The sequence below is a fragment of the Amblyraja radiata genome, chromosome 32 (genome assembly GCF_010909765.2).
Source record: "Amblyraja radiata isolate CabotCenter1 chromosome 32, sAmbRad1.1.pri, whole genome shotgun sequence".
Lineage (NCBI taxonomy): Eukaryota > Metazoa > Chordata > Chondrichthyes > Rajiformes > Rajidae > Amblyraja > Amblyraja radiata.
The window spans coordinates 9,813,523-9,837,885 of record NC_045987.1 but is presented as its reverse complement, the minus strand read 5'-3'; the positions used below and the strand labels follow the sequence as shown (position 1 = coordinate 9,837,885).

The window sequence follows — 24,363 nt, the reverse complement described above, 5'->3', positions numbered from 1 at the left end:
ACTGACCTCAACTACCTTCTGTGGCAGAGAATTTCAGAGATTCACCACTCTCTGTGTGAAAAATGTTTTTCTCATCTCTGTCCTAAAGGATTTCCACCTTATCCTTAAACTGTGACCCCTTGTTCTGGTCTTCCCCAACATCCGGAACAATCTTCCTGCATGTAGCCTGTCCAACCCCTTAAGAATGTTATACGTTTCTATAAGATACCCCCTCAATCTTCTAAAATCTAGCGAGTACAAGGCGAGTCTATCCAGTTTTTCTTCATTTGAAAATCCTGACATTCCAGGAATCAGTCTGGTGAACCTTCTCTGTACTCCCTCTATGGCAACGATGTCTTTGAGCATTGGGCATTGTGACATCACACGATGGAACGTTCAGCAGGGGCTGGGGCTGGGGCTGGGGCAGCTTCTATGGGTGTGAAACCAGTTTATTTTTGAAATTTTGGGGGGGGGGGGGGGGGAAGGATTTTATTAAAAATGTGTACTTAAACACGACGAAATGTAATGAGGAGCGGATACTTTGAAAGAAAAGTGAAATCTCTACCGAAATGGAAAAGATGTCGGCGATTCTGCGTCTGGTTTCGGAGTTGCAGGGAATCAAAGGAAGAAATGCAGCCGGAAGCCGTCCATGTAAATGGATCCATTCCGATTGGACGTCTGCGAGCATCGGGCATTGCGATTGGACATCTGCGAGCATTGGGCATTCTGACATCGCACGGGATAGATTTGGGAGGGAAAGGAGAGCGGGGTAGGGGGTGAGAGATGGGGAGAGAGATGTGGGGGAGGGGGGATGGGGAAGATTGGGTGGAGGGAGGGGGAGAGGGGTGGGGGAGAGAGGGGAAAGAGTGGGGAGGGAGGAGGAGAGGGGAAGGGGGAGAGAAGTTGAAGAGTGGGGAGGGAGGAGGAGAGGGGTAGGGGGAGTGATGGAAGAGGGATAGGGGGAAGGGGGTGGGGGGGGAGAGGGAAGGGGGTGGGGTAGAGAGGGAAGGGAGGTGGGGGAGAGAGGGATGGGAGAGGGAGAGGGGTGAGGAGAGGGAGAGGGGGAGGAGAGGAGGGGGAGAGAAGTGGAAGAGTGGGGAGGGAGGGGTAGAGGGGAAGCGGGAGTGGAGGAAGAGGGACGGGGGAGTGGTGGAAGAGGGACAGAGGGGTAGGGGAAGGGGTTGGGAGAGGGGAAGAGAGAGGGGTGGGGGTGGGAGAGGCGTGGGGTAAGGGGATAGAAGTGGATTGGGGAGGGAGGGGTAGGGGGAGTGGTGGAAGAGGGACAGAGGGGTAGGGGGAAGGGGGTGGTGGAAGAGAGGGAAGGGGGGTGGGGGAGAGGGGTGAGGAGAGGGAAACATAGAAGCATAGAAATTAAGTGCAGGAGTAGGCCATTCGGCCCTTCGAGCCTGCATCGCCATTCAATATGATCATGGCTGATCATCCAACTCAGTATCCTATACCTGCCTTCTCTCCATACCCCCTGATCCATTTAGCCACAAGGGCCACATCTAACTCCCTCTTAAATATAAACAATGAACTGGCCGCAACTACCTTCTGTGGCAGAGAGTTCCAGAGACTCACCACTCTCTGTGTGAAAAATGTTTTCCTCACCTCAGTACTAAAGGATTTCCCCTTTATCCTTAAACTGTGACCCGCTTGTCCTGGATTCCCCAACATCGGGAACAAGCTTCCTGCATCAGACAAATGCAATTCAGGAATTTTCTCTTCACAAGCAAAGTCAGAATGACGGTTAGTGAAGAATTCGAATAATCGCTGAGCGTTCAGATGGTGCACGCGCCTCCTGCACCAAAGGGGGGGGGGGAGCGTGTGTCGTCACACACAAGATCTTGTAGCGGAGAGCTCCGCTATAAGATCTTTGGTCACACACTGTGCTCGCGCCTCAACAAACAGATGAGCGTCTTCTTGAATGGAGAGCGCGTGGCCGCCTCCACAAACAATCACACACACTGTGGACCTGCCCCCACTAAAAATATTTTGTGGAAGGGGAGGAGGAGGTGGAGAGGGAGGGGGGGAGGATGGGGGAGAGAGGTGAGTGGGGAGGTGAGGTTGGAGCGGGCGTGCATGAGTCGAGAGAAGAGAGAAGGGCAGAGAGAGAGAGAGAGAGAGAGGCTGGTACAACAACAAAAAACCTGGATAAACTCAGCGGGTGCAGCAGCATCTATGGACCGAAGGTAAAGGGCAACATTTTTGGCCGAAACCCCTTCTTCCGGGTTTCGCTCCATAGATGCTGCCGCACCCGTTGAGTTTATCCAGCTTTTTTTATGTCTACCTTCGATTTTCCAGCATCTGTAGTTCCTTCTTAAAGACAGAGACTGTGCACGGTAAGGGAATGAGGAGGGAGAGGGGGAAGAGTGTGGAGGGAGGGGGAGGGTGGGATGGGAGGGGGAGAGGGGTGGGGGGAGAGAGAAGTGGAAGAGTGGGGAGGGAGCGAGGGAGGGGGAGAGGGGTAGCAGGAGTGGTGGAAGAGGGACAGGGGGAGTGGTGGACCCCTAAAGAATTTTGTAAGTTTCTATAAGTTACGCCCTCAATATTCTAAAATCTAGCGAGTACAAACCGAGTCTGGGGCTGATTCTATGGGTGAGATGCCAGTATTTTTTTTAATATTTGGTGGGGGGGGGGGGGAGGATTTGATTAAAAATGTGTACATAAACACGACGAAATGTAATCAGGAGTTTCTATAAGATCCCCCCCCAATCTTGTGAAATCTGGCGAGTACAAGCCGAGTCTATGCAGTCTTTCTTCATATGAAAGTCCTGACATTCCAGTAATCAGTCTGGTGAACCTTCTCTGTACACCTGGACGATTTCAGACACTTCCCTACCATTCCTTGACCTCACCATCTCCATCGCAGGGGACAGACTCCTGACCGACATACATTATAAACCCACTGACTCACATGGCTATCTGGACTACACGTCTTCCCACCCTGCCCCCTGTAAAGACTCCATCCCCTACTCCCAATTCCTCCGCCTACGCCGCATCTGTTCCCAGGATGAGACATTTCATACCAGGGCATCGGAAATGTCCTCGTTCTTCAGGGAACGGGGATTCCCCTCCGCCACCATAGATGAGGCTCACACCAGGGTCTCATCCATACCCCGTAACGCTGCTCTCTCTCCCCATCCCCGCACACGCAACAAGGGCAGAGTCCCTCTGGTCCTCACCTTTCACCCCACCAGCCGGCAAATACAACACATAATCCTCCGCCATTTCCGCCACCTCCAACGTGACCCCACCACTCGCCACATCTTCCCATCTCCCCCCATGTCTGCCTTCCGCAAAGACCGCTCCCTCCGCAACTCCCTCGTCAATTCTTCACTTCCCTCCCGCACCACCCCCTCCCCGGGCACTTTCCGTTGCAACCGCAAGAAATGCAACACCTGTCCCTTCACCTCCCCCCTCGACTCCATTCAAGGTCCCAAGCAGTCGTTCCAGGTGCGACAAAGGTTCACCTGTATCTCCTCCAACCTCATCTACTGCATCCGCTGCTCTAGATGTCAGCTGATCTACATCGGTGAGACCAAGCGTAGGTTGGGCGACCGTTTCGCCGAACACCTCCGCTCAGTCCGCAATAACCTACCTGATCTCCCGGTGGCTCAGCACTTCAACTCCCCCTCCCATTCCCAATCCGACCTCTCTGTCCTGGGTCTCCTCCATTGCCAGAGTGAGCACCAGCGGAAATTGGAGGAACAGCACCTCATATTCCGTCTGGGGTCCTTGCGTCCCCTTGGCATCAACATTGAATTCTCCCAATTTGGCTAGCCCGTGCTGTCCCCTCCCCCCCTCCCCTTCCTTCACCCTCTAGCTGTCTCCTCCCATCCGCCCGCCCTCGGGCTCCTCCTCCTCCTCCCTTTGTCCTTCTTTCTTTCCCCACCCCCTATCAGTCTGAAGAAGGGTTTCGGCCCGAAACGTCGCCTATTTCCTTCGCTCCATAGATGCTGCTGCACCCGCTGAGTTCCCCCAGCAATTTTGTGTACCTTCTCTGTACTCCCTCTCTATGGCAACGATGTATTTGAGCATTGGGCATTGTGACATCACACGATGGAACGTTCAGCAGGGGCTGGTGCTGAAGCTGAATCTATGGGTGAGAAGCCAGTTTATTTTTGAAATATTGGGGGGGGGGGGGGGAAGGAATTGATTAAAAACGTGCACTTTAACACGACGGAATGTAATGATGAGCGGATACTTAGAAAGAAAAGTGAAATCTCTACCGAAATGGAAAAGATGTCGGCGATTCTGCGTCTGGTTTCGGAGTTGCAGGGAATCAATGGAAGAAATGCGGCCAGAAGCCGTCTTAAAATAGCGTATCTTGAAGTCATCGAAGTCGGGTCCGTCTCGGCAACGCGGGGGGGGGGAGGTGGCGGGGCGGCATCACACACACGAAGCATCCCCACACACAGAGCCTTAAAAGTGTAATGCCCCAACGCAGCCGTTGCCTACCCGCAGCCCCCACGGGAGACGTGGTCCTCGAAGTAGAGTCGTTCCCGAAACGTGCACTTAAACACGACAAAATGTAATGAGGTGCGGATACCTAGAAAGAAAAGTGAAATCTCTACCGAAATGGAAAAGACGTCGGCGATTCTGCGTCCGGTTTCGGAGTTGCAGGGAATCAAAGGAAGAAATGCGGCCGGAAGCCGTACATGTAAATGGATCCGTTCCGATTGGACGTCCGCGAGCGTCGGGCATCGCGATTGGACGTCTGCGAGCATGGGGCATTGTGACATCGCACGGCGGGAACGAATCGAAAGGCAGGAAGGGATCCGGACGCCAGCCGGACGGATGGGGCGAGACTTTTATATAATAGACTAGACCAAGTGCAGACCCGTTGGGTCTGTTTCCCCAACGGCGTTTGCGGGGGGGGGGGGGGGGGGGGTGAGAAGAGGGGAGGGAGAGGAGAGGAGGAGGAGGAAACGGGATAGATTTGGGAGGGAAAGGAGAGCGGGGTAGGGGGTGAGAGATGGGGAGAGAGATGTCGGGGAGGGGGGATGGGGAAGATGGGGAGGAGGGAGAGGGGTGGGGGAGAGAGGGGAAAGAGTGGGGAGGGAGAGTGGAGGGGAAGGGGGAGAGAAGTGGAAGAGTGGGGAGGGAGGGAGGGAGGGGTAGGGGGAGTGATGTACCTGCCTTCTCTCCATACCCCCTGATCCCTTTAGCCAACGCAGCCGTTCCCTACCCGTAGCCCCCACGGGAGACGTGGTCCTCGAAGTAGAGTCGTTCCCGAAAGGCCGTTTTTAAATGGCGTCGCTTGAGGTTGTGCTGCGGGCGCCAGCAGCCGTTATGGTCGCTGGCCAGCAGGAGGCGACAAAATGAGTGAGTGGGGCTGGGGGGGGGGGGGGGGGGGAAGGTTTTAATGAAAAAAATGGACATAAACATAACGAAATGTAATGAGGAGTGGATAGCTGGAAGGGAAAGTGAAATGTCTACCGAAATGGCTGCTTGTATGGGTGAGAAGCCAGTTTGTACTCTGTACTGTCACTATGGCAACAATGTATTTGAGCATTGGGCATTGTGACATCACACGATGGAACGTTCAGCAGGGGCTGGGGCTGGTGAAGCCACTGTGGGTGAGAAGCCAGTTTAGTTTTGAAATTTTGGGGGGTGGGCGGGGGTGGGGGTAAGGATTTGATTAAAAACGTGTACTTAAACACGACGGAATGTAATGAAGTGCGGATACCTAGAAAGAAAAGTGAAATCTCTACCGAAATGGAAAAGACGTCGGCGATTCTGCGTCCGGTTTCGGAGTTTTTGAATTGAATTGAATTGAATCCTTTATTTGTCATTCAGACCTTTCGGTCTGAACGAAATGCTGTTGCCTGCAGCCATACATGTAATAATAACAAAACACAATAAACACAAATTAACATCCACCACAGTGAGTTCACCAAACACCTCCTCACTGTGATGGAGGCAAAAGTCTTAGAGTTACTGTCTCTTCCCTCCTCTTCTCCCTCTGCGCCGAGGCGTTACCCCACCGGGCGATGGCGGCCCGGGGGTGGTCGAAGCTGCCCGCAGCTGTTGCAACGGGTGCTCCGGAAAACAGGCACCAGCCTGTGACCTGCGAGCTCCCGACATTGTCCTCCACTGGCCCGCGGCCGAGCCCCGGATCCAGGTCGCCGCCGCCAGAACGCCGCCTCAGCCGCCGTAGCACCGTCTCCGCTCCGCACCGGGCCGCCCACAAGGCAGCGTCTCAGCCCCGCACCGGGCTGCTCACACGGGAGCACCTTCCAGCCGGTAGCCGTGCCGGCCGCACAGGAGTGTCTCAGCCCCGCACCGTTCGCCCTCACCGGAGCGCCGAGTCGTGCCGCTACCCGGACGTCGCCACAGCTCGAAGACGGCCAGCCTCGCGTTGGTGAGTCCTGGCTGGCTCTACCTCCGGACCCTCGAGGTCGGTCGCAGGTTGGAGGCCGCCAGCTCCGCCATTAGGCCTCAGCGCAGACGGGGGAAGAGAAGGGGGATACGACAAAAAGTCGCATTCCCCCGAAGGGAGAGACAGAAAGCTCTGTTTCTCCCTCCCCCCACACACATAACACCACCTAATAACCAAAAAAAATTCTAAACTAGACAAAAAAAACCGACATCAAAAGTAAAAACAGACAGACTGCAGGCGAGCCGCAGCTGTATCACAGCGCCGCCACTTCCGGAGTTGCAGGGAATCAAAGGAAGAAATGCGGCCGGAAGCCGTACATGTAAATGGATCCGTTCCGATTGGACGTCCGCGAGCGTCGGGCATCGCGATTGGACGTCTGCGAGCATCGGGCATTGTGACATCGCACGGCGGGAACGAATCGAAAGGCAGGAAGGGATCCGGACGCCAGCCGGACGGATGGGGCGAGACTTTTATATGATAGATAGATGATAGATAGATGATAGATAGATGATAGATAGATGATAGATAGATGATAGATAGATGATAGATAGATGATAGATAGATGATAGATAGATAGATAGATAGATAGATAGATAGATATAATAAATGATCAGTAACAGTAGGTAACCACATATTAGTTCACTTCATTCATCCCAGCCAGAAAGCACAATTAGGCACTTTGATGCCCCAAGCAGCAGCCCAGCCATTATCCAGCACAGTGGCACAGTTGGCAGAGCTGATGTCTCGTAGCACCAGAGATCCGGGTTAGTGTGTAGGGAGTGGATGTGAAAGTGAGATAACAAAATAGTGTGAGCAGGTGATCGATGTTGGTGTGGACTCAGTGGGCCAAAGAGCCAGTTTCAATGTGGCATCTTTAAACTAAACTCGTGCTCTCCCCAGATTTCACACACTAACAATGCGGCAACAGTTGCAATCCCCCCCCACTTAAGGATAATAAAAACGTTTCTAGGTTTCCTGCTGTTGATCACCGCAGAACACCCACTGTTACACAAGTTGTATTCAAGTCAGGATGCATTTAGGCCATGTTGAGAAGTCCAGCAAAACTCACTCAACAATGGCTGCTTGGATGAGAGTCCAGAGACGACAAATAATCTCACACCTGAATCTCTTTACTGCACTACATCCTGGAAGAAAACGCTTTTCCCAACTTACACGATCAAAATATTGACATTAGGGATTCAAGATGTTAACCTTTTTGCTGTAAAGGGAAGTATGTTTCACCAGATTCTACTAATGGCCAAACTTCTCCGTCCCCGGTGTCATCCCAGTAAACTGGGCAAGTAAAGCTTGAGCATGGTTTCCTTACTTTTCCATTCAATGCCTTTGTTAACAAAGCCAAATATCTCATAGATTTTCCACACAACTTTTCTTGCCAAACCCCACACCCCAACCCTGGCATCATCCCTCAAGACTGAAGCGTTCAGATAATGCTGACTCTGTGTTGCTCCCCTCAAATGCATCACTTCCAATTACCGACTAAACCTTACCTGACTTGTGTCTGCTCATTCACCAGACTCTCCCTATCCTTCTATAGTCCACTACTATTTTGCTCAATATTTTCTGCTGCTGCTAGTTTTTGCATCACTGATAAATTATGAAAATGCTCTCCCTGTATCTTTTGCTCGATCATTTCTATGTAGCACGTACAACAACGGTCCCCAACCCTCCTGCACACTTCCTTCCAATCACCAGTAGTCACTGCCTTTTTTAATCCTTTGCTAATTTCATACTCACATTATCAGCATGTCATTAACGTCACACCCTTCGGTATGGTCAATTATCATGCAATAAGTTTATCCAAATAATAAAGCCAGGGACTCTTAACACAGACGGTCTCAATGCTTTATGGATTATTTAACACCTTCTGAAACACCCAATATCGGCCAATATTGCTAAGAGCATCAGAACACCGATTTAATTTTCATTCGGTATATAGGTTTAGATTTATTATTGTCACGTGTACCGAGATACATTGAAATACTTTTTTTGGCAATGCTATCCAATCAAATCAGGTGATACTGAACATAAATACAATCAACCCAAACTCAAGAACAATGGGTAGAGTGATGGGAAAAGTACTGAGCACAGAATACAGTTCACAGCATTGTAGTGTCCAGTTCCATTGACAAAGTCCAATGTCCGCAATGAGGTAGAGGAGACTTGGTCTGTACCCTAGCTTATGGATGGATGGATCAGAAGCCTACAAATATATTTTCTTGTTTAATCTTGTTAACATTGCACAATTTAACCTGACACATTAAAACTAAAAGTGAGACCATTTATTTATTTATTTATTTCGGACAAAATAAAAGAATAAAAAGCAAATGTGAAACAGCATACAAAAAAACAAAACAAAAATATTTATAAAGTGTCATAAACAATATCTATAAATAAATAAATGAAATCATATGTGTCCGAAAAGGAGCAGGAAGAAGCCAAAGTTAATTAATTCCCACCCTTTATTCAACTGCTTGTAATTATCTTATACAAATTTAGCAGCTATATGTACACCATCCACTATATGTACACCAAATTATTTACATTTGAACACTAATCAAATATTTACAAAGGCATACAAAAAATCAAAAAATCAAAATAAAATAAAAAACCTGCATATACTATACAGTATCTTAGTCATATATACAACCCATCACTCTATAATCACCCTTCCCAATACAATCAGTATAACAAATATCACAATCACCTATCCTCATCCCAATATCCTTTTAAACAAGTGTTTTTGTACATCTTTTTCAACTGAATTATGCTTGTGCTAAGTTTTATCTCCTGTTCTGGCCATTCCACAAATTCACACCACAGATTGCTATGCACATACTTTTAAGAGTTGTTTTGACATTGAGTTTTTTTTTATTATGTTTCCCTCTCAAATTATACCCACCCTGTCTTTCCATAAACAGTTTTTGTATATTTCTTGGAAGTTAATTATTACCATTAGTATATGATTGGGCTGTAAAGGTACAAATCAAAGGCTCAATTCATAATGAGTATAAACATCTTGAGCAAAGTTGCATAATACCTTCCCTGAAAGACATTGGTAAACATGCATAGTGTTCATGATGAAGCAACAGATCTGGATGGTTACATTCCTGATCACAGCCCAGATTTCTTGAACTCTGTTTCACAATTTAACACATCAGGAAATGACCAGAAGAGTTGTGTGATTATTCAGTTCCACATTTCCCAGACAACTCACATGTTGTTGCTACCTAACATTTCCCAGCAAACAAAACAAAGTAGCCATAATTCTTCAAAATAATTTGTCGAAAACAAAATTCTATTCAAACAAATACTCAGAAGGAACTTACAGGAAATCCAAGGATCAATATCAGATGGAAAGTATGGAAAATCTGTTTGTTCCAAGATTATAACATGGACATCATCCATTTGGAGTTGTTAGGCCTGGACCTCAGTATGGGTGCTGTCTACGGAGGTTTACGTTCTCCCTGTGACCGTGTGGGTTTTCTCCAAGACCTTTGGTTTCCTCCCACACTCCAAAGACGTACGGGTTTGTAAGTGAATTGGCTTGGTATAAGTGTAAATTGTCCCTAGTGTGTGTAGGATAGTGTTGGTGCACGGGGATCGCTGGTGGAACTCGAGGCCGACTATGTGGGCCGAAGGGCCTATTTCCGCACTGCATTTCTAAACTAAACTAAACTCTGGCGACTAGAACAGAAAACCGAGGACTGCTCTCCTTCCCGATACAGGGAGTGCTGGACTGTATGTCCAGTTAAGCCAAGGCCTCCGTACCCTTTTCAACAGATATATAGTAACTCCAGCTCCATGTGTTACCCACAAATAGACTTGCATTTACACCACATCTCTGCTTCAAGAGATTTTCAAGGGTTGAAATACCTTTGAAATGTTGTAATAATCTGAAGCACTGCAGACAAATTACCTAGAGTAGGATTTTACAAGCAACGTTGTGACAATGTCCATATTAATCTGTTGTTTAATCATCCAAAGGATTGATTAAAATAAAAGAATATCAGCCAGCATTCTGCCCGGTCTTGAAGTTGTGCTCTGGGATCAATTTGGAGTTGTTAGGCCTGGACCTCAGTATGGGTGTTAAAGAAGGAACTGCAGATGCTGGAAAATCGAAGGTACACAAAAATGCTGGAGAAACTCAGCGGGTGCAGCAGTATCTATGGAGCGAAGGAGATAGGCAACGTTTCGGCCCGAAACGTTGCCTATATCCTTCACTCCATAGATGCTGCTGCACCCGCTGAGTATCTCCAGCATTTTTGTGTACCTCAGTATGGGTGCTGTCTGTACGGAGTTTGTAAGTTCTCCCCGTGACCGTGTGGTTGAGCTCCAACCCAGGGGGCAGGCAGGCAGGCCCTGGTTTAGTGTTCCAGATAACGTCAGCCTTGCTATTGTGCTCAAATTGCTGGCATGGGCCTTGAACCCACCACATTCTGACTTGGAGGCAAGAGTGTGACCCATTGAGCAAGAGCTAAGAGCAGTCAGCATGGTCAGCTCCCAGGGTCGGGCAGAACATTCCGTTACTGCTTCATGAAGAAGGCTTCTGGTTAAAGATCTTCTTTATGCACAATAATAGCTCCTGGCAGTAGCCCAGAAAAACACCTCATCTTGTGATGAAACCAGGAAGGGACAGGATGCTATTGGGCAAAACATTTTGCCCATATTCAGATTGCAACAAACTCCAAGGCTCCTATATAAACCCCAGTGCTGCTAACTCTCTACAAGACGTTGACAAACAACGCGGCCTGGACAATGGTTGCCCTCTCCCTGCTGATCTTCATCGCTGCCAGCCTGATCCAGTTGTCCGCTGCTGGTCCATCCGACTGTAAGAAGTTCCTGCCGAAAAAGATCGACCTGAAGAGTCAGGCGGTAAGGAAGCATAAATCAAACTGAAAAGGACAAAGATAATAGCTGGCATTTTCCAAATCTTTGTTTGTGCAAAACCATTTTATTTATTTTTTAAAGTGTTTTTTACTGTTATTGTGGAGAGTTAGAACATGGTGAAATGTTTTGCTATAGCAGGCTCCCACAAACAAAACGGTAATGACCAAACAATCTGTTATCAGTGAGAATAGTTGAGGAGTGAACATTAGACAGGACATTATGATAAATGTTATATTAGGATTAGGATTGAGATGTGGAAAAACATTTTCACTCAGTTGTGAATCTGTGGAATTCTCTGCCACAGAAGGCAGTGGAGGCCAGTTCACTGGATGTTTTTAAGAGAGATTTAGCTCTTATTGCTAAAGGAATCAAGAGATATGGGGGGAAAACGAGGAATGGGGTACTGATTTTAGATTTGAAGGATCTCGACCCGAAACGTCACCCATTCCTTCTCTCCAGAGATGCTGCCTATCCCACTGAGTTACTCCAACATTTCGTGTCTACCTTCGATTTAAACCAGCATCTGCAGTTCTTTCCCACTGATTTTAGATGATCAGCCATAATCCTATTGAATGGCGGTGCTGGTTTGAAGGGCCAAATGGCCTACTCCTGCGCCTATTTTTCTATATCTATGTTTCTAAATCATTAAAATGGTGCAATGAGAACTTTTATGACATTCTTGGAGGGTAATGGCTTAAAAATTGCATCAAAAGGTAGCTCAAGAGTTTTTTGTTCATGACGGAGACCTGAACCTTGTCTAAATAACACGGTACAACTGGCCCATTGAATACATGAGTACTTGACTTTGATTCAGAACATGCGAACCTTCCATCACTTCTCTCAGAGAGATACACCCGTCTGTCCTTGAAATCGCCATAAATGAAATTGGATTTGGATTCAGGCGAGGATCTGACAATCAGGACGATGGAACCAAACTGCATTTTGCTTTTTTTCCCATTCATCTATCTATCGGGGGGGGTGTGTGTGTGTGTGTGTGTGTGTGTGTGTGTGTGTGTGTGTGTGTGTGTGTGTGTGTGTGTGTGTGTGTGTGTGTGTGTGTGTGTGTTTCTGCCTGACTTGTGGGTGCCAGCCTTTGATTCGTTGCTACGCCAACACCAGACCCAGAAACGCCGAGATTTTTTCCATTTCGGTAGAGATTTCACTTTTCATTCCAAGTATCCACTCCTCATTAAATTTCGTCGTCTTTATGTACACATTTTTAATAAAATCCTTCTCCCCCCCAACTCACTCATTTTGTTGCCTCCTGCTGGCCAGTGACCATAACGGCTGCTGGTGCCCGCCTCTCGCCTCAAAGACGCCATTTACAAACAGCCGCACTGCCGAGTGTTGGAATCTTATGTTCGGGAACGGCTTGAGTTGGAGGACCACGTCTCCCGTGGGGGCTACGGGTAGGGAACGGCTGCGTTGGGGGAGCAGACCCAACGGGTCTGCACTTGGTCTAGTTAGTTATAAAAGTGTTGGAGTTGATGTTGAGAAGGGCGATTGGAATGAGTTAAAAATTATGGAACTGAGTCTTTTCACTCTCCCAATTGGCCATGGGGAGACTGGGCACAAGGATGGATGTGTCAGCCAACTAATGACATGAGTGTTGGGGAGGGAACAAGATGTCAGGTGAGGAGACCTCTGAGAGTACACTCAGCTAGCAATGGGCACCCATTGGAAGAGTGTCTCCAGTTCTCAGCTAAGCTTCAGTTACCATGGCTTGTGTGGTTCTGCTCTATTTACAAACCTGACTGATTTCTCCAGCCATTGAGGAGTTGGTGGATGACAAATCAGGAACATGGGTTCCATCGACCATGCCAGCAATGTAGACCCGCCCTGCAGTGTGACAAAGAAGGGGAGGTCTCCAGTGGCCAGGGCAATATTCACTCTTCATCCAAAGTCATTAACACCGACAATCAGCTATTCATCCCCTTCCTGCTTAAAGCAGCTTTCAGGGCATGGATGGTTGCTGCGTTTCAGATATTATACACAGCATGGAAACAGGCCCTTCAGCCCAACTTATCCATGCCAATCAAGATGCCCCATCTAAGCTACTCCCATTTGCTAGTGTTTGGCCCATACCAGTCTAAACCTTTCCTATCCATGCACCTGTCCAAGTGTCTTATAAATGTCGTTATAGTATCGGTTTCAACTGCCTCCTAGGGCAAATCGTTTCATATACCCATCACCTTCCAAGTAAAGACGTTTCCCCTCATGCTCCTGTTAAATCTTGCCCATCTTAACTTAAATCCATGTATGGTTTTTGATTTCCCTATCTTGAGTTAAAACTTCTGTGCATTCACCGTCATGATTTTATACACCACCACAAGATCATCCCTCAGCCTCTTGTGCTCCAAGGGACAAAGTCCTAGCCCTCCCGACCCCTCCCTATAGCTTAGGCCTTCAAGTTCTGGCAACATTCTCATAAATCTTTCCTGCACTCGTTCCAGCTACAGAGAGCTTGGTTCAAGTTTACTGACAGTATAATGTCTATACTTTATAAGTACCTCATTGTTTGTAAAATACTTTGAGACATCCTGACAAGCTTTATTGTACCTTTGAAGATGATGTCGCAGAACCTGTGTCTATAGTAGAAATTTTGAGAAACCTTTAGCATTCACTACGATGCCTTGTACTCTTCTTCATCTCCAATAGTTCTCTGGCAAGTGGTACTTACTGCGCTGGGCAACACAGTACGAGCCTTATCGAAAGGAGTTTGGCCACGTGGACAATGCATACTTTGTCAACTCACCTGTTGTCCGAATGAACAAAACGTTGATGAAGGGCTACATGCGAGTGTAAGTCCACTTTACTCAGGGTCTTCCATCTCGTCCCTCTTTGGTAACTGGCTAAGCACATTCAGCCTGTGACCCTGGCCATGCACACCGGCACCACAGGTAGTGTGGCTGCCTGGGCTTTATCCCAACATCCAGTGCCATCTGTGTGGAGTTTGCACGTTCACCCTGCGACCGTGTGGGATTCCTCCGGGTGCTCCGGTTTCTGGACCTGAGGATTGGAATCTTAAGTTACCGCTGCGGGGTAGTGGAGTAGTTGATGCAAAATGATGATAGAGAACAGCGGCACGGTGGCGCAGCGGTAGAGTTGCTGCCTTACAGCGCCAGAGATTCAGGTTCAATCCAGACTATGGGTGCTGTCTGTACGGAGTTTGTACGTTCGCCTCGTGACCGTGTGGGTTTTCTCCAAGATCTTCAGTTTCCTCCCACACTCCAAAGACGTACAAGTTTGTAGATTAATTGACTTGGTACAAATATAAATTGTCCCGCGTGTATGTAGGACAGTGTTAGTGTGGGAGATCGCTGGTTGGTGCGGACGGACCCGGTGGGCTGAAGGGCCTGTTTCCGCGCTGTATCTCTAAACTCTAAACCCCAGGGCAGCTGTGGCTACAGAAGTAGCTTACCACCACCGAGTGTGACTGAGGAATGAATGAATAATGCGATGTAAAGCGCCTTGAGTATTAGAAAGGCGCTATATAAATCCCATCCATTATTAAACTAAAGAAGCAGCAATTGATGGGATTGCACAAAACCTCTGGTAATAACTTCTTTCTAAGAAGTGTTCACATTTTTGCTGCCCTTCGGATGAGGAGAAATTGATTTTCATGACCAGATAGTGAACCCAGTTGAGAAATCAGTAAACTCTACCCAGGGGATCACTGATCACTTAAAGCAGGGGTCGGCAACCTTGTGCATAGGGGCCCGATCCCATGTCTGTGAGCGTTTGGAGGGTTGCATCAAATAAAATGTATTTAATAAACCTCAACATATTTATATATTTATTTATTTATACAATGCGCGGTGCGGTTCAGGTCTGAGTGTTCAACTAGTGGAAGAGTCTTAAAGGTAGTGGAGCAGCTGGGGGGGGGGGGGGGGTTAAACGTGGTTTCAAAATATAGGGCCGGTTATTTAAAACCAAAATTAAATGTAAAAGTAAAGGTGTTAAACATATTCCCAAAATGTTGGTCTATTCACTTTGGAATTACAGGTGTAGAACTACATTCTACACCAGAATGCAAAGATAGTGCAGCAACTCAATAGAGCATCCACAGGAGAGGGAATAATCCAGCAATAAATCAATCCATCAAATGAACTGAGGCCCAGAGGAGGGAATAAAGCCAGTTACACAGGGAAGGGACTCACCAGTTCTTACTTGGACACCAATTCCTTTTTTATTTCACCCAGAGGAGACGAATGCATCTCGGAAATAGAGGCCTACCGCTTGTCAAATAATGGCATGGATTTCACCTGTGAAGGCAAGTACCAATATTAGGAGTTAAGCAAAAGTATGATTGATTGTGCAACTTAGCTCAGCAAATGACAATTATGATTTCCAAAAGTCATCTGAACAGATATATAGATAGGAAGGGCGCAGAGCAATATGGGCCAAATACAGGCAAATGAGGCTAGCCCAGAATGCCAACTTGTTGGCACGGACAAGTTGAGCCAAAGGGCCTGTTTCCATGCTCCATAGCTCTATCATTCAATGGGTAGAAATATCACGTTTATAAAACTCAATAGTAACATTCAAACTTGGGAAAATCACTAGCCACTCAATTCTGCCATTTAAGAGGATGATGTCAGGTAAATCTGACTTTTGTCTAGAAATTGGAATGCAAAGCACACTTTCGTTTAGGTACTAATCATGCAATGTTGAATAGGACGGGAGTGAATTTGCTCTGTCTGTAATAATTTCCATGGTCAATGCCAGATAGTCTTTCGGGTTTTAACCTTTCTGCGTTTGGACATCGTAGTAATGTTACAACAAGCGCATTTACCAGGCTTAACACAGGGCATTTCAGCGAGTATCTGAATTCACCTGGGCCAGACAGGTAAGGACAGCAGACACCCTCACCGGTAGGACACGGGTGAACCAGATTTTTTAAATGATAAAATAACAGTTCTTGTGAGCATTATTACAAAGTCCAGTTTTTTTTTTTAAATTCCAGGTTATTTACTGAATTTAATTTCCTCAGGTAAGATTTGAGCTCTGGGCTGGATTGTCAGTCCAGGCCTTCGGCCTATTGATCCCAGAATCTAAGCACAGTGCCACCCAGTGGCGGACTGGGTCTAAAAATATTGGTTGCCAGGAGACAAAGGGGGCCCACTTCATCAGAGGCCCCCTTGATATGGGGGGCCCCTTTCATCAGGGGCCCACTTGCCATCGGGCAAGCTGACACCCTGGCCAATCCGCCACTGGTGCAACCAGTTTATTGTTTTTCAATAACCTGCTACAAGCAATTCCCAATCCTGCCGTGGAACAATATATCAGCAATGGGCCCCACATTCCTAAACATTGCTTTCTACTTGGGAAATTGTCCAATGGATGAAGTTTTTTTTTCTTTGTTCACTTGTAGCCAAACCATTTATGGTGTTCAGAATTCTCAACACAAAGATTCGAACTTCCTTGCTTTTCCACATGCAAGAGAAGAGAGAAGGCAGAATCTTCCACACAATCTCCCTCTATGGTGAGTGCACGATGCCTTATGCAGATAAACGCTCAATGAAGAATAGTTTCTAAGCCACGGTATCTTTAGTTTAGTTTATTATTGTCGCATGTATCAAGGTGTAGCAAAAAGCTTTTTGTTGCATGCTATCCGATCAAAGACAAGACTATAACTGATTACAATCAGGTCATCCACAATGTACAGATAAAAGGTACAACCTTTAGTTCAATATTCAATATCGGGACGGCAGATGGCACAATGGGCTAAGTGTTCGGCTGGCAACCGGAAGGTAGCCGGTTCGAATCCCTGCTTGGAGTGCATACTGTCGTTGTGTCCTTGGGCAAGACACTTCACCCACCTTTGCCTGTGTGTAAATGTGTGTGAGTGATTGGTGGTGGTCGGAGGGGCCGTAGGCGCAGATAGGCAGCCACGCTTCCATCAGTCTGCCCCAGGGCAGCTGTGGCTACAGAAGTAGCTTACCACCACCGAGTGTGACTGAGGAGTGAATGAATAATGCGATGTAAAGCGCCTTGAGTATTAGAAAGGCGCTATATAAATCCCATCCATTATTATTATTATTAATATTAAATCCGATAAAGTCAGATTAAAGATAGTCCAAATGTCTCCAATGAGGTAGATGTGAAGTCAGTACCACACTCCAGCTCAGGGGTCGGCAACCATGTTCTGCATAGGGGCTGGGACGCATGTCTGTGAGCGGATGGCAGGCCACATCTATCGCGTGTACACATGGGTCCCGCCCCCATCCCGCCCCAGATGTCAGGCATCAAATCACGTGTTCACAGAAGGTAGACAAAAATGCTGAGGAAACTCAGCGGGTGAAGCAGCCTCATGCAATCCTTGCATGTCTCACCCGCTGAGTTTCTCCAGCATTTTTGTCTACCTTCGATTTTTCCAGCATCTGCAGTTCTTTCTTAAACGTGTTCACAGAAGGTGCGTGGCCGTGCCGGCGGCTTTGCGCAGGTTGCGGTACAGTCAGAGCTCGGCCACACTCGGGGCGGGCGCTCAGCGGGCCAGATGACTTTGGGTTATGGGCCGCATTCGGCCCAGGGGCCGTAGGTTACCAACCCCTGCTCTAGCTCGTGAGAAGATGGTTCAGATGCCTGATAGCAGCTGGGAAGAAACAGTCTCCAAATTGGAAGTATGAGTTTTCAAATTGCTGTACCTCTTAGCTGAGGGTGTGACCAGGGTAAGACTGGTTCTCAAATATGCTGGTGGTCTTGCCGAGGCAGCGTGGTCTAGAGGGAGTCAATGGAAGGGAGGTTGGTTTGCCTGATGTCTGGGCTATGTCCGCAACTCTCTGCAGTGGGTCAGAGGATTTATCTTACTTCCTACCCTGTTGTCCCTCCACCTTCCCCTCCAGTTGCCCCTCATATTCATTCATCCCCCTGCTCTTTTAATCTTCCCATCTATCCATCTTTACTTCTACCTGCTCACCTCCACTCCCCTCCGTCCTCCTTGCCGCCTACCCTAGTCCCTATGTTATGTACCTACACCCTTCCTCCTCCTCTTCCCCTTCCCATTCTACTTCCCTCTACGAGCCTCTCTCTCTTCTACCAACCTGCCCCTTTCACCCACCCCTTGACCCAAAGGCACCGCCTCTAGTCGTCTTGCAAACAATATTGCCTCTTTATCAGATGTGTCTTCTCGTAGTCAACATGTACCAAGGCAAATAGGAAATTACAATCCTCCTCAAGATTTATGACCAGGGAACATAAACCATTTTATTTTTGTTCATCAACAGGTCGAAATCCAATTGCAATGGAGAATGAATTGAAGATCTTTGATGATCAGGTGCAATGTGTGGGAATGAAGAGTGATAAAATTGTAGTCCCACCTCGACTGAAGGTTGGCTTCTTATTTTCATTCCAGACATAAATGCACAGGATAGACACAAATAGCTGGAGTCACTCAGCGGGTCAGGCAGCATCTTTGGAAAGATGGAATAGGTGACATTTAGGGTCGAGACCCTTCCTCTGAAGAAGGGTCTCGACCTGAAACGTCACCTATTCCTTTTCTTCAGGGATGCTGCCTGACCCGCTGAGTTACTCCAGCTTTGTGTGTCTACCTGTGGTTTAAACCAGAATCTGTAGTTCCTTCCTACACATAAATGCTCAGGATATAGTTTTCATGTGACAAGTCATAACTCCCTAAAAATGACAATACAAGCAGATAGAGTGGTAAAGAAGGAATATGATAGGCTTGCTTTCGTAGGAGAGGGGATTGAACATAAAAATCAGGATGCTTCTTTATGGGAGGTTAATCAAAATGATGCCTGGATTAGGGGGGTATTAGCTAGAGGGAGTGGTTAGACAGACTTGGATAGATTTCCCTGGAACATTGGAGATTACGGTGGGACCTGATAGAAGTATATACAATTATGAAAGGCATAGATAGGGTAGACAGTCAGAACCTTTTTCTCAGGATGGCAAACTCAAAGACTAGAGGTCATAGCTTTAAGGTGAGAGGGGTAACGTTTAAAGGAGATGTGCAGAGCAAGTTTTAGTTTTTTTTACACTGAGGGTGGTTAGTGCCTGGAATGTGCTGCTGGGGGTGGTGTTTGCAGAAGATGTGATTGTGGCATTCAAGAGATTTTGAATAGGTTTGTGGATATGCAGGGATTTAGGGATATGGATTAGGTGTAGGAAGATAAGAGTTGGTGTTGGCACAATATCGGCCGAAGGGCATGTTCCTGTGCAGTATTGATCTACGTTCTACATTCTATGTGATGGTACATGCTGGTAGAGCATACTGATACCTTAAAGAGTTAAATGCTAGATTTTCAAATGATTAGAATTTTTAATGTTGCAAGATTAGTACTAAAGTTTAAAAAAATAAAATGTAATAATTCAATTATGTGGTCAGGCTTTTAAACAAGTTAAGCAGATTATAGGATGACAATCTGCCCTAGACACTATAGCAAGGAACATTATGCCTTCCAGCACCTTTTTGTTTTCAAAATCATTGCTTTTCGCAGCTCAAAAGCAAAGACCTAATACTTATGTCTTTATTGACAATAATTTCCAACTACACCTGTCATCTGCCAGACTCACAAATATGAGTGCATCAGAAATACTGTCCCTGCTCTAAATTGCATCAAAACACTAAGTTCTGGAGTAACTCAGTGGATCAGGCAGCATTTGCGGAGGGAATGGTCCCGACCCAAACGTCACATCACCTAACCATTCCCTCCACAGGTGCTGCTTGACCCACCGTGTTACTCCAGCACTTTGTGTTTTACTCGAGATTCCTGCATCTGCAGTTCCTTGCGTCTATCAAAAAATCTGTAATCACTTGACTCAACGTAAACTAGAATTTGTTATCATGCTGATGAAGCTGTAAATTCCTGATATACTCTGATAGAATAAACACAGTTACTGCTGTCTTAAACACGTTTCCCGTTACAGAATGCTATGTTTTCTCTCCTTCAGGCTGAGTGCAGCCCACAAGACACAGTGGAAGCCATCAAATGAAAATAAAAGCACCAACTCCTCAGCAAGGAGGAGCTTTGGAAATCACTGTCCACCAACACATTTCCAAAATTAAGTTTCTGTATCAATTCCAAGTTAGCAAAGACTAGTCACTGTACACTCATTTAGCACTAGTCCCGAGATTATTTTGTAACAAGAGTCCCACCAGGGATCAGACCAGCAGGTTCTCTCACTGATGGTACAGATTTAAAAACAGCTTAATCCAACAACAACAATGCAGGTTCAGTTTGGTTTGTTCAGGTCAGCAAATAACAACACTATTCAAACTGTTGGTTTGTAAGCCACCCAAGTCCCCCCCCCCCCCCCCTTCCTTTTCCCCCCTCCTTCTCTTCCCTGTGCCCCATCTGGATGATCTTTTCTCCCTTTCTCCTTACCCTTCCACCTGTATCCCTTCCTCTGGCTTCACATTCTGTGTCTTCTTCTATCCTTATCTCACACATTTTGTCTTTTCATCTCCGACCGCTGTCTAATCATCTGCCAATCAAACCCTCCCCCCACCCCTCACCTGCATCCATCCGTGTCCCACCCACACCTCTCTTCCAGCTTCTCCCCCCTCCCCCCACTATAATCAGTCTGGAGGGTCCCAACCCAACGTGACACCTATCCATGTTCTCCAGAGATGCTGCCTGATCTGCTGAGCTAATCCAGCACTGCGTCTTTTAAAAAAAAAATAAACCAGCATCAGCAGTTCCTTGCCTCAATATCATGACAATGCTCTGCCCAACAAGAGTGCAAACTCCACACAGACAGCACTCGAGGTCAGGATTGAACTAGTCTCTGGCACTGTAAGATAGATAGTAGCTCTGCCACCTGCACCACTATGGAAATCTCCTCACCATCTGTGCTATTGATGTAGATTAGACATGTTTGAGGTCAACTGTAACTCACCCGTGAGAAAAACACAATCAAATCTAGTTATTTAATCTTGACAGGAGTATTAAAGCAATGGATCCCAAGAGAACACAATGCACTTTTGTTGCCTTAAATGGCCCCCATTATTGTTTTGATTTACAGGCATTATTCAAAGAGAGCGCAGTGCAATGTCTCTGAATACCAGGTCACAGGAATCCTTCTATTCAAAGAGTGGGGAATGTTAGTGGAATGGGAGCATTCAATTCTTTAAGGAGTTGTTTTGACAAAAAGACCCGAGAGGAAACAAATACATTTATTTTAAACCATTTAAATCAGAGTGAATTATTATAATCAGAAATAAGGTGTCTGAAAGGGTGGTGGAAATAGATTTAATAATAATGTTCAAAAGGGAATTGGATACATCTTAGAAAAGATAAGTAGGGTTTTGGGAAATTGAAGCAGAGTGGGATAAATAGATAACTCGAGGAACCGGCAAAGTCACAACAGATTGGCTGCTCTCTATTTCAAATGATGAACCAATATATTGTTGTGTTTAAAACTCCTACATGCTATCAGTTTGCTGTCATTGAGAAAAGTATAGAATATTAATAGACAATAGATAATAGACAAAGAATGAGGAAAACTGAGAATGGGAAATGTTCAGCTTCATCTGTTCCTCCCCTTCCCTGGCTCCAGTTGCCTTTTCCTTTGTCCTTGTCTGCTTCCACCGATCACCCGCCTACCTCAATTTATCAACTCCACCCCTCCCCCCCCCCCACCCCCTCCCACCCACCCCGTGGTCTCAATCTGCCCCTCATCCGCTCCTATGTACACCGATCACATGTTGGCCCATCTCTCCCCTCCTCCTTCCTTCAAACTGGCCATCTTCCCTCTCCACTCAGTCCTGATGTAGGGTCTCGGCTCAAAACCTAGGCCATCCCTTCCTCTCACACCCCCTCTCCAGCAGATGATGCTCAACCTGCTAAATCATCACTAGTTTATTAGCGTGCTTCATTTTGCTTGCAATTTCACCAGAGTGACAGTGGCAGTATAACAGTGGGCCATGGGATCTTCATGCACTTAGTATGCATAACAGCAGAACATGAGAATGGGAAGAAGAGAATTCGATAAAAAAACAACTCAACCTCAAACGACCACAAGATGCCAATTTCTGAACCACATTGTCCTTCTTTTAGCGAGGTAGATGGATATGTAGGGAATGGATGGATATGGATCAAGTGCAGGCGGAGATTGGTTTAACCTGACGTCATGTTCGGCATGGACATCGTGGGCCGAAGGGCCTGTTCCTGTGCTATACTTGTTCTATGTTCTATGTAGTCAGATATTGATTAATCTTCCTAGAATAAAGGAAACAAATAGAAATACATCCATGTGGAAAACGAATGACTTATTCTTTCTTGTACCCAACTTGTAAGTGTACTACACTGTTGCCATGTAATACAGACACGTTCACCATCAATATTTCTTTCTTGTGAATAAAACTTCTTTGCACAGCACTATACTGCCAGTTATTTGTGTACTTATTAATTAAATGTGTTTCAGTATCAGATGGGATGTTCCAAAAGGTCAATTTTAAGTTGAAATAATGAATGAATGTAAGATAAATGGAAATGACACAGTCATAAGTTCACAAGTCATAGCAGTAGAATGAGGCCATTTGGCTACTCCGCCATTCAATCATGGCTGATCTATCTTTCCCTCTCAACCCTATTCTCCTGCCTTCCCCCCATAACCCCTGACGTACTAATCAAGAATCAGTCGTCTCCCACTTTGATTCCTCTGCTCACCTGCTCTGTTTAGTTTAGAATGGAAAAGCTGGAAACATGCGCTTTGGCCCACACCGATCATCGATCACCCGTGCATACGATTTCCATGTTTCTCATCCACTCCCTACACACTAGGGGTAATTTACAGAGGCCAATTAATCTAGAAAATTCGCACATCTTTGGTCACAGGTAGGACGTGCAAACTCTGCAGAGCCAGCACCAAGGTCTACCAGCTGCACCACTATGCCACTGTTTTGGGGCATTTCCTCTTTGGCCATGTCCTCACCCAGACTCCCTACTACAGCCACATGTCTTTCTAGGCTGTGTCTTGCCTCACCCCCACCTTCTCTCCCCCCCCCCCCCTCCCCACTTCACTCAGTTTGAAGGAGGATCCCGACCCAAAACTTCATTAGTTCATTCCCATAGTGGATGTTACCTGACTTACTGAGTTTCTTCCAGCATCAGCAGTTTCTTGAGTCTCCAATGACACAGTCATCTTGGGGTTCTGTGATCTTCGGATACTCCAAAGAGTTTAATATCTAATAATGTGCTTATGTAATGTTGTTACTGTTGTAACAGGAGAAGTTCGAATGATGTGACCCCCTCACTACATCATTGGTATCACTGTGCTTTGAATGCCATGCACAGTGCAAATTGCAACAATGCAAGAATGGTGCGGCAATGGAAAAGGACAATGATGTCAGCAATTAGAATTATTCAGCATAATAGTATAAGGGGTAAGAGTGTTGTAAAAACAAGCCTGAAGGCATTGTGTCTCAATGCAAGGAGCATTCGTAATAAGGTGGATGAGTTGAATGTGCAGATAGTTATTAACGACTATGATATAGTTGGGATCACGGAGACATGGCTCCAGGGTGACCAAGGCTGGGAGCTGAACATCCAGGGGTATTCAATATTCAGGAGGGATAGACAGAAAGGGAAAGGAGGTGGGGTAGCGTTGCTGGTTAAAGAGCAGATTAACGCAATAGAAAGGAAGGACATTAGCTTTGAGGATGTGGAATCGATATGGGTAGAGCTGCGAAACACTAAGGGGCAGAAAACGCTAGTGGGAGTTGTGTACAGGCCACCTAACAGTAGTAGCGGAGTTGGGGATGGCATCAAACAGGAAATTAGAAATGCGTGCAACAAAGGTAAAACAGTTATAATGGGTGATTTCAATCTACATATAGATTGGGTGAATCAAATTGGCAAGGGTGCTGAGGAAGAGGATTTCTTGGAATGTATGCGGGATAGTTTTCTAAACCAACATGTAGAGGAACCAACAAGAGAGCAGGCTATTCTAGATTGGGTATTGAGTAATGAGGAAGGGTTAGTTAGCAGTCTTGTTGTGCGTGGCCCCTTGGGCAAGAGTGACCATAATATGGTTGAGTTCTTCATTAGGATGGAGAGTGACATAGTTAATTCAGAAACAAGGGTCCTGAACTTAAAGAAAGGTAACTTTGAGGGTATGAGACGTGA

General features: G+C 46.6%; 1 protein-coding gene across 1 annotated transcript; it reads left to right on the top strand.

The window, feature by feature from the left end:
- Nucleotides 1-11,063: 11,063 nt before the first annotated feature.
- Nucleotides 11,064-22,614, top strand: LOC116990808 (major urinary protein 3-like). The gene is made up of 6 exons (XM_033048800.1): nucleotides 11,064-11,257; nucleotides 13,931-14,073; nucleotides 15,475-15,545; nucleotides 16,647-16,757; nucleotides 18,499-18,602; nucleotides 20,186-22,614. Exons 1-6 carry the CDS (start codon nucleotides 11,141-11,143, stop codon nucleotides 20,225-20,227), a joined length of 588 nt encoding a protein of 195 aa, XP_032904691.1. The 5' UTR covers nucleotides 11,064-11,140; the 3' UTR covers nucleotides 20,228-22,614.
- The last annotated feature ends 1,749 nt before the right edge of the window (nucleotides 22,615-24,363 follow it).

What these genes read in the sequence shown, in the direction of transcription:
- LOC116990808 (XM_033048800.1), top strand. Translation starts at nt 11,141, where the DNA reads ATGGTTGCCCTCTCCCTGCTGATCTTCATCGCTGCCAGCCTGATCCAG. An exon ending in TCGACCTGAAGAGTCAGGCG is followed by an intron (nt 11,258 to 13,930) that starts GTAAGGAAGCAT and finishes CATCTCCAATAG; the next exon opens with TTCTCTGGCAAGTGGTACTT. An exon ending in TAGTCCCACCTCGACTGAAG is followed by an intron (nt 18,603 to 20,185) that starts GTTGGCTTCTTA and finishes TCTCTCCTTCAG; the next exon opens with GCTGAGTGCAGCCCACAAGA.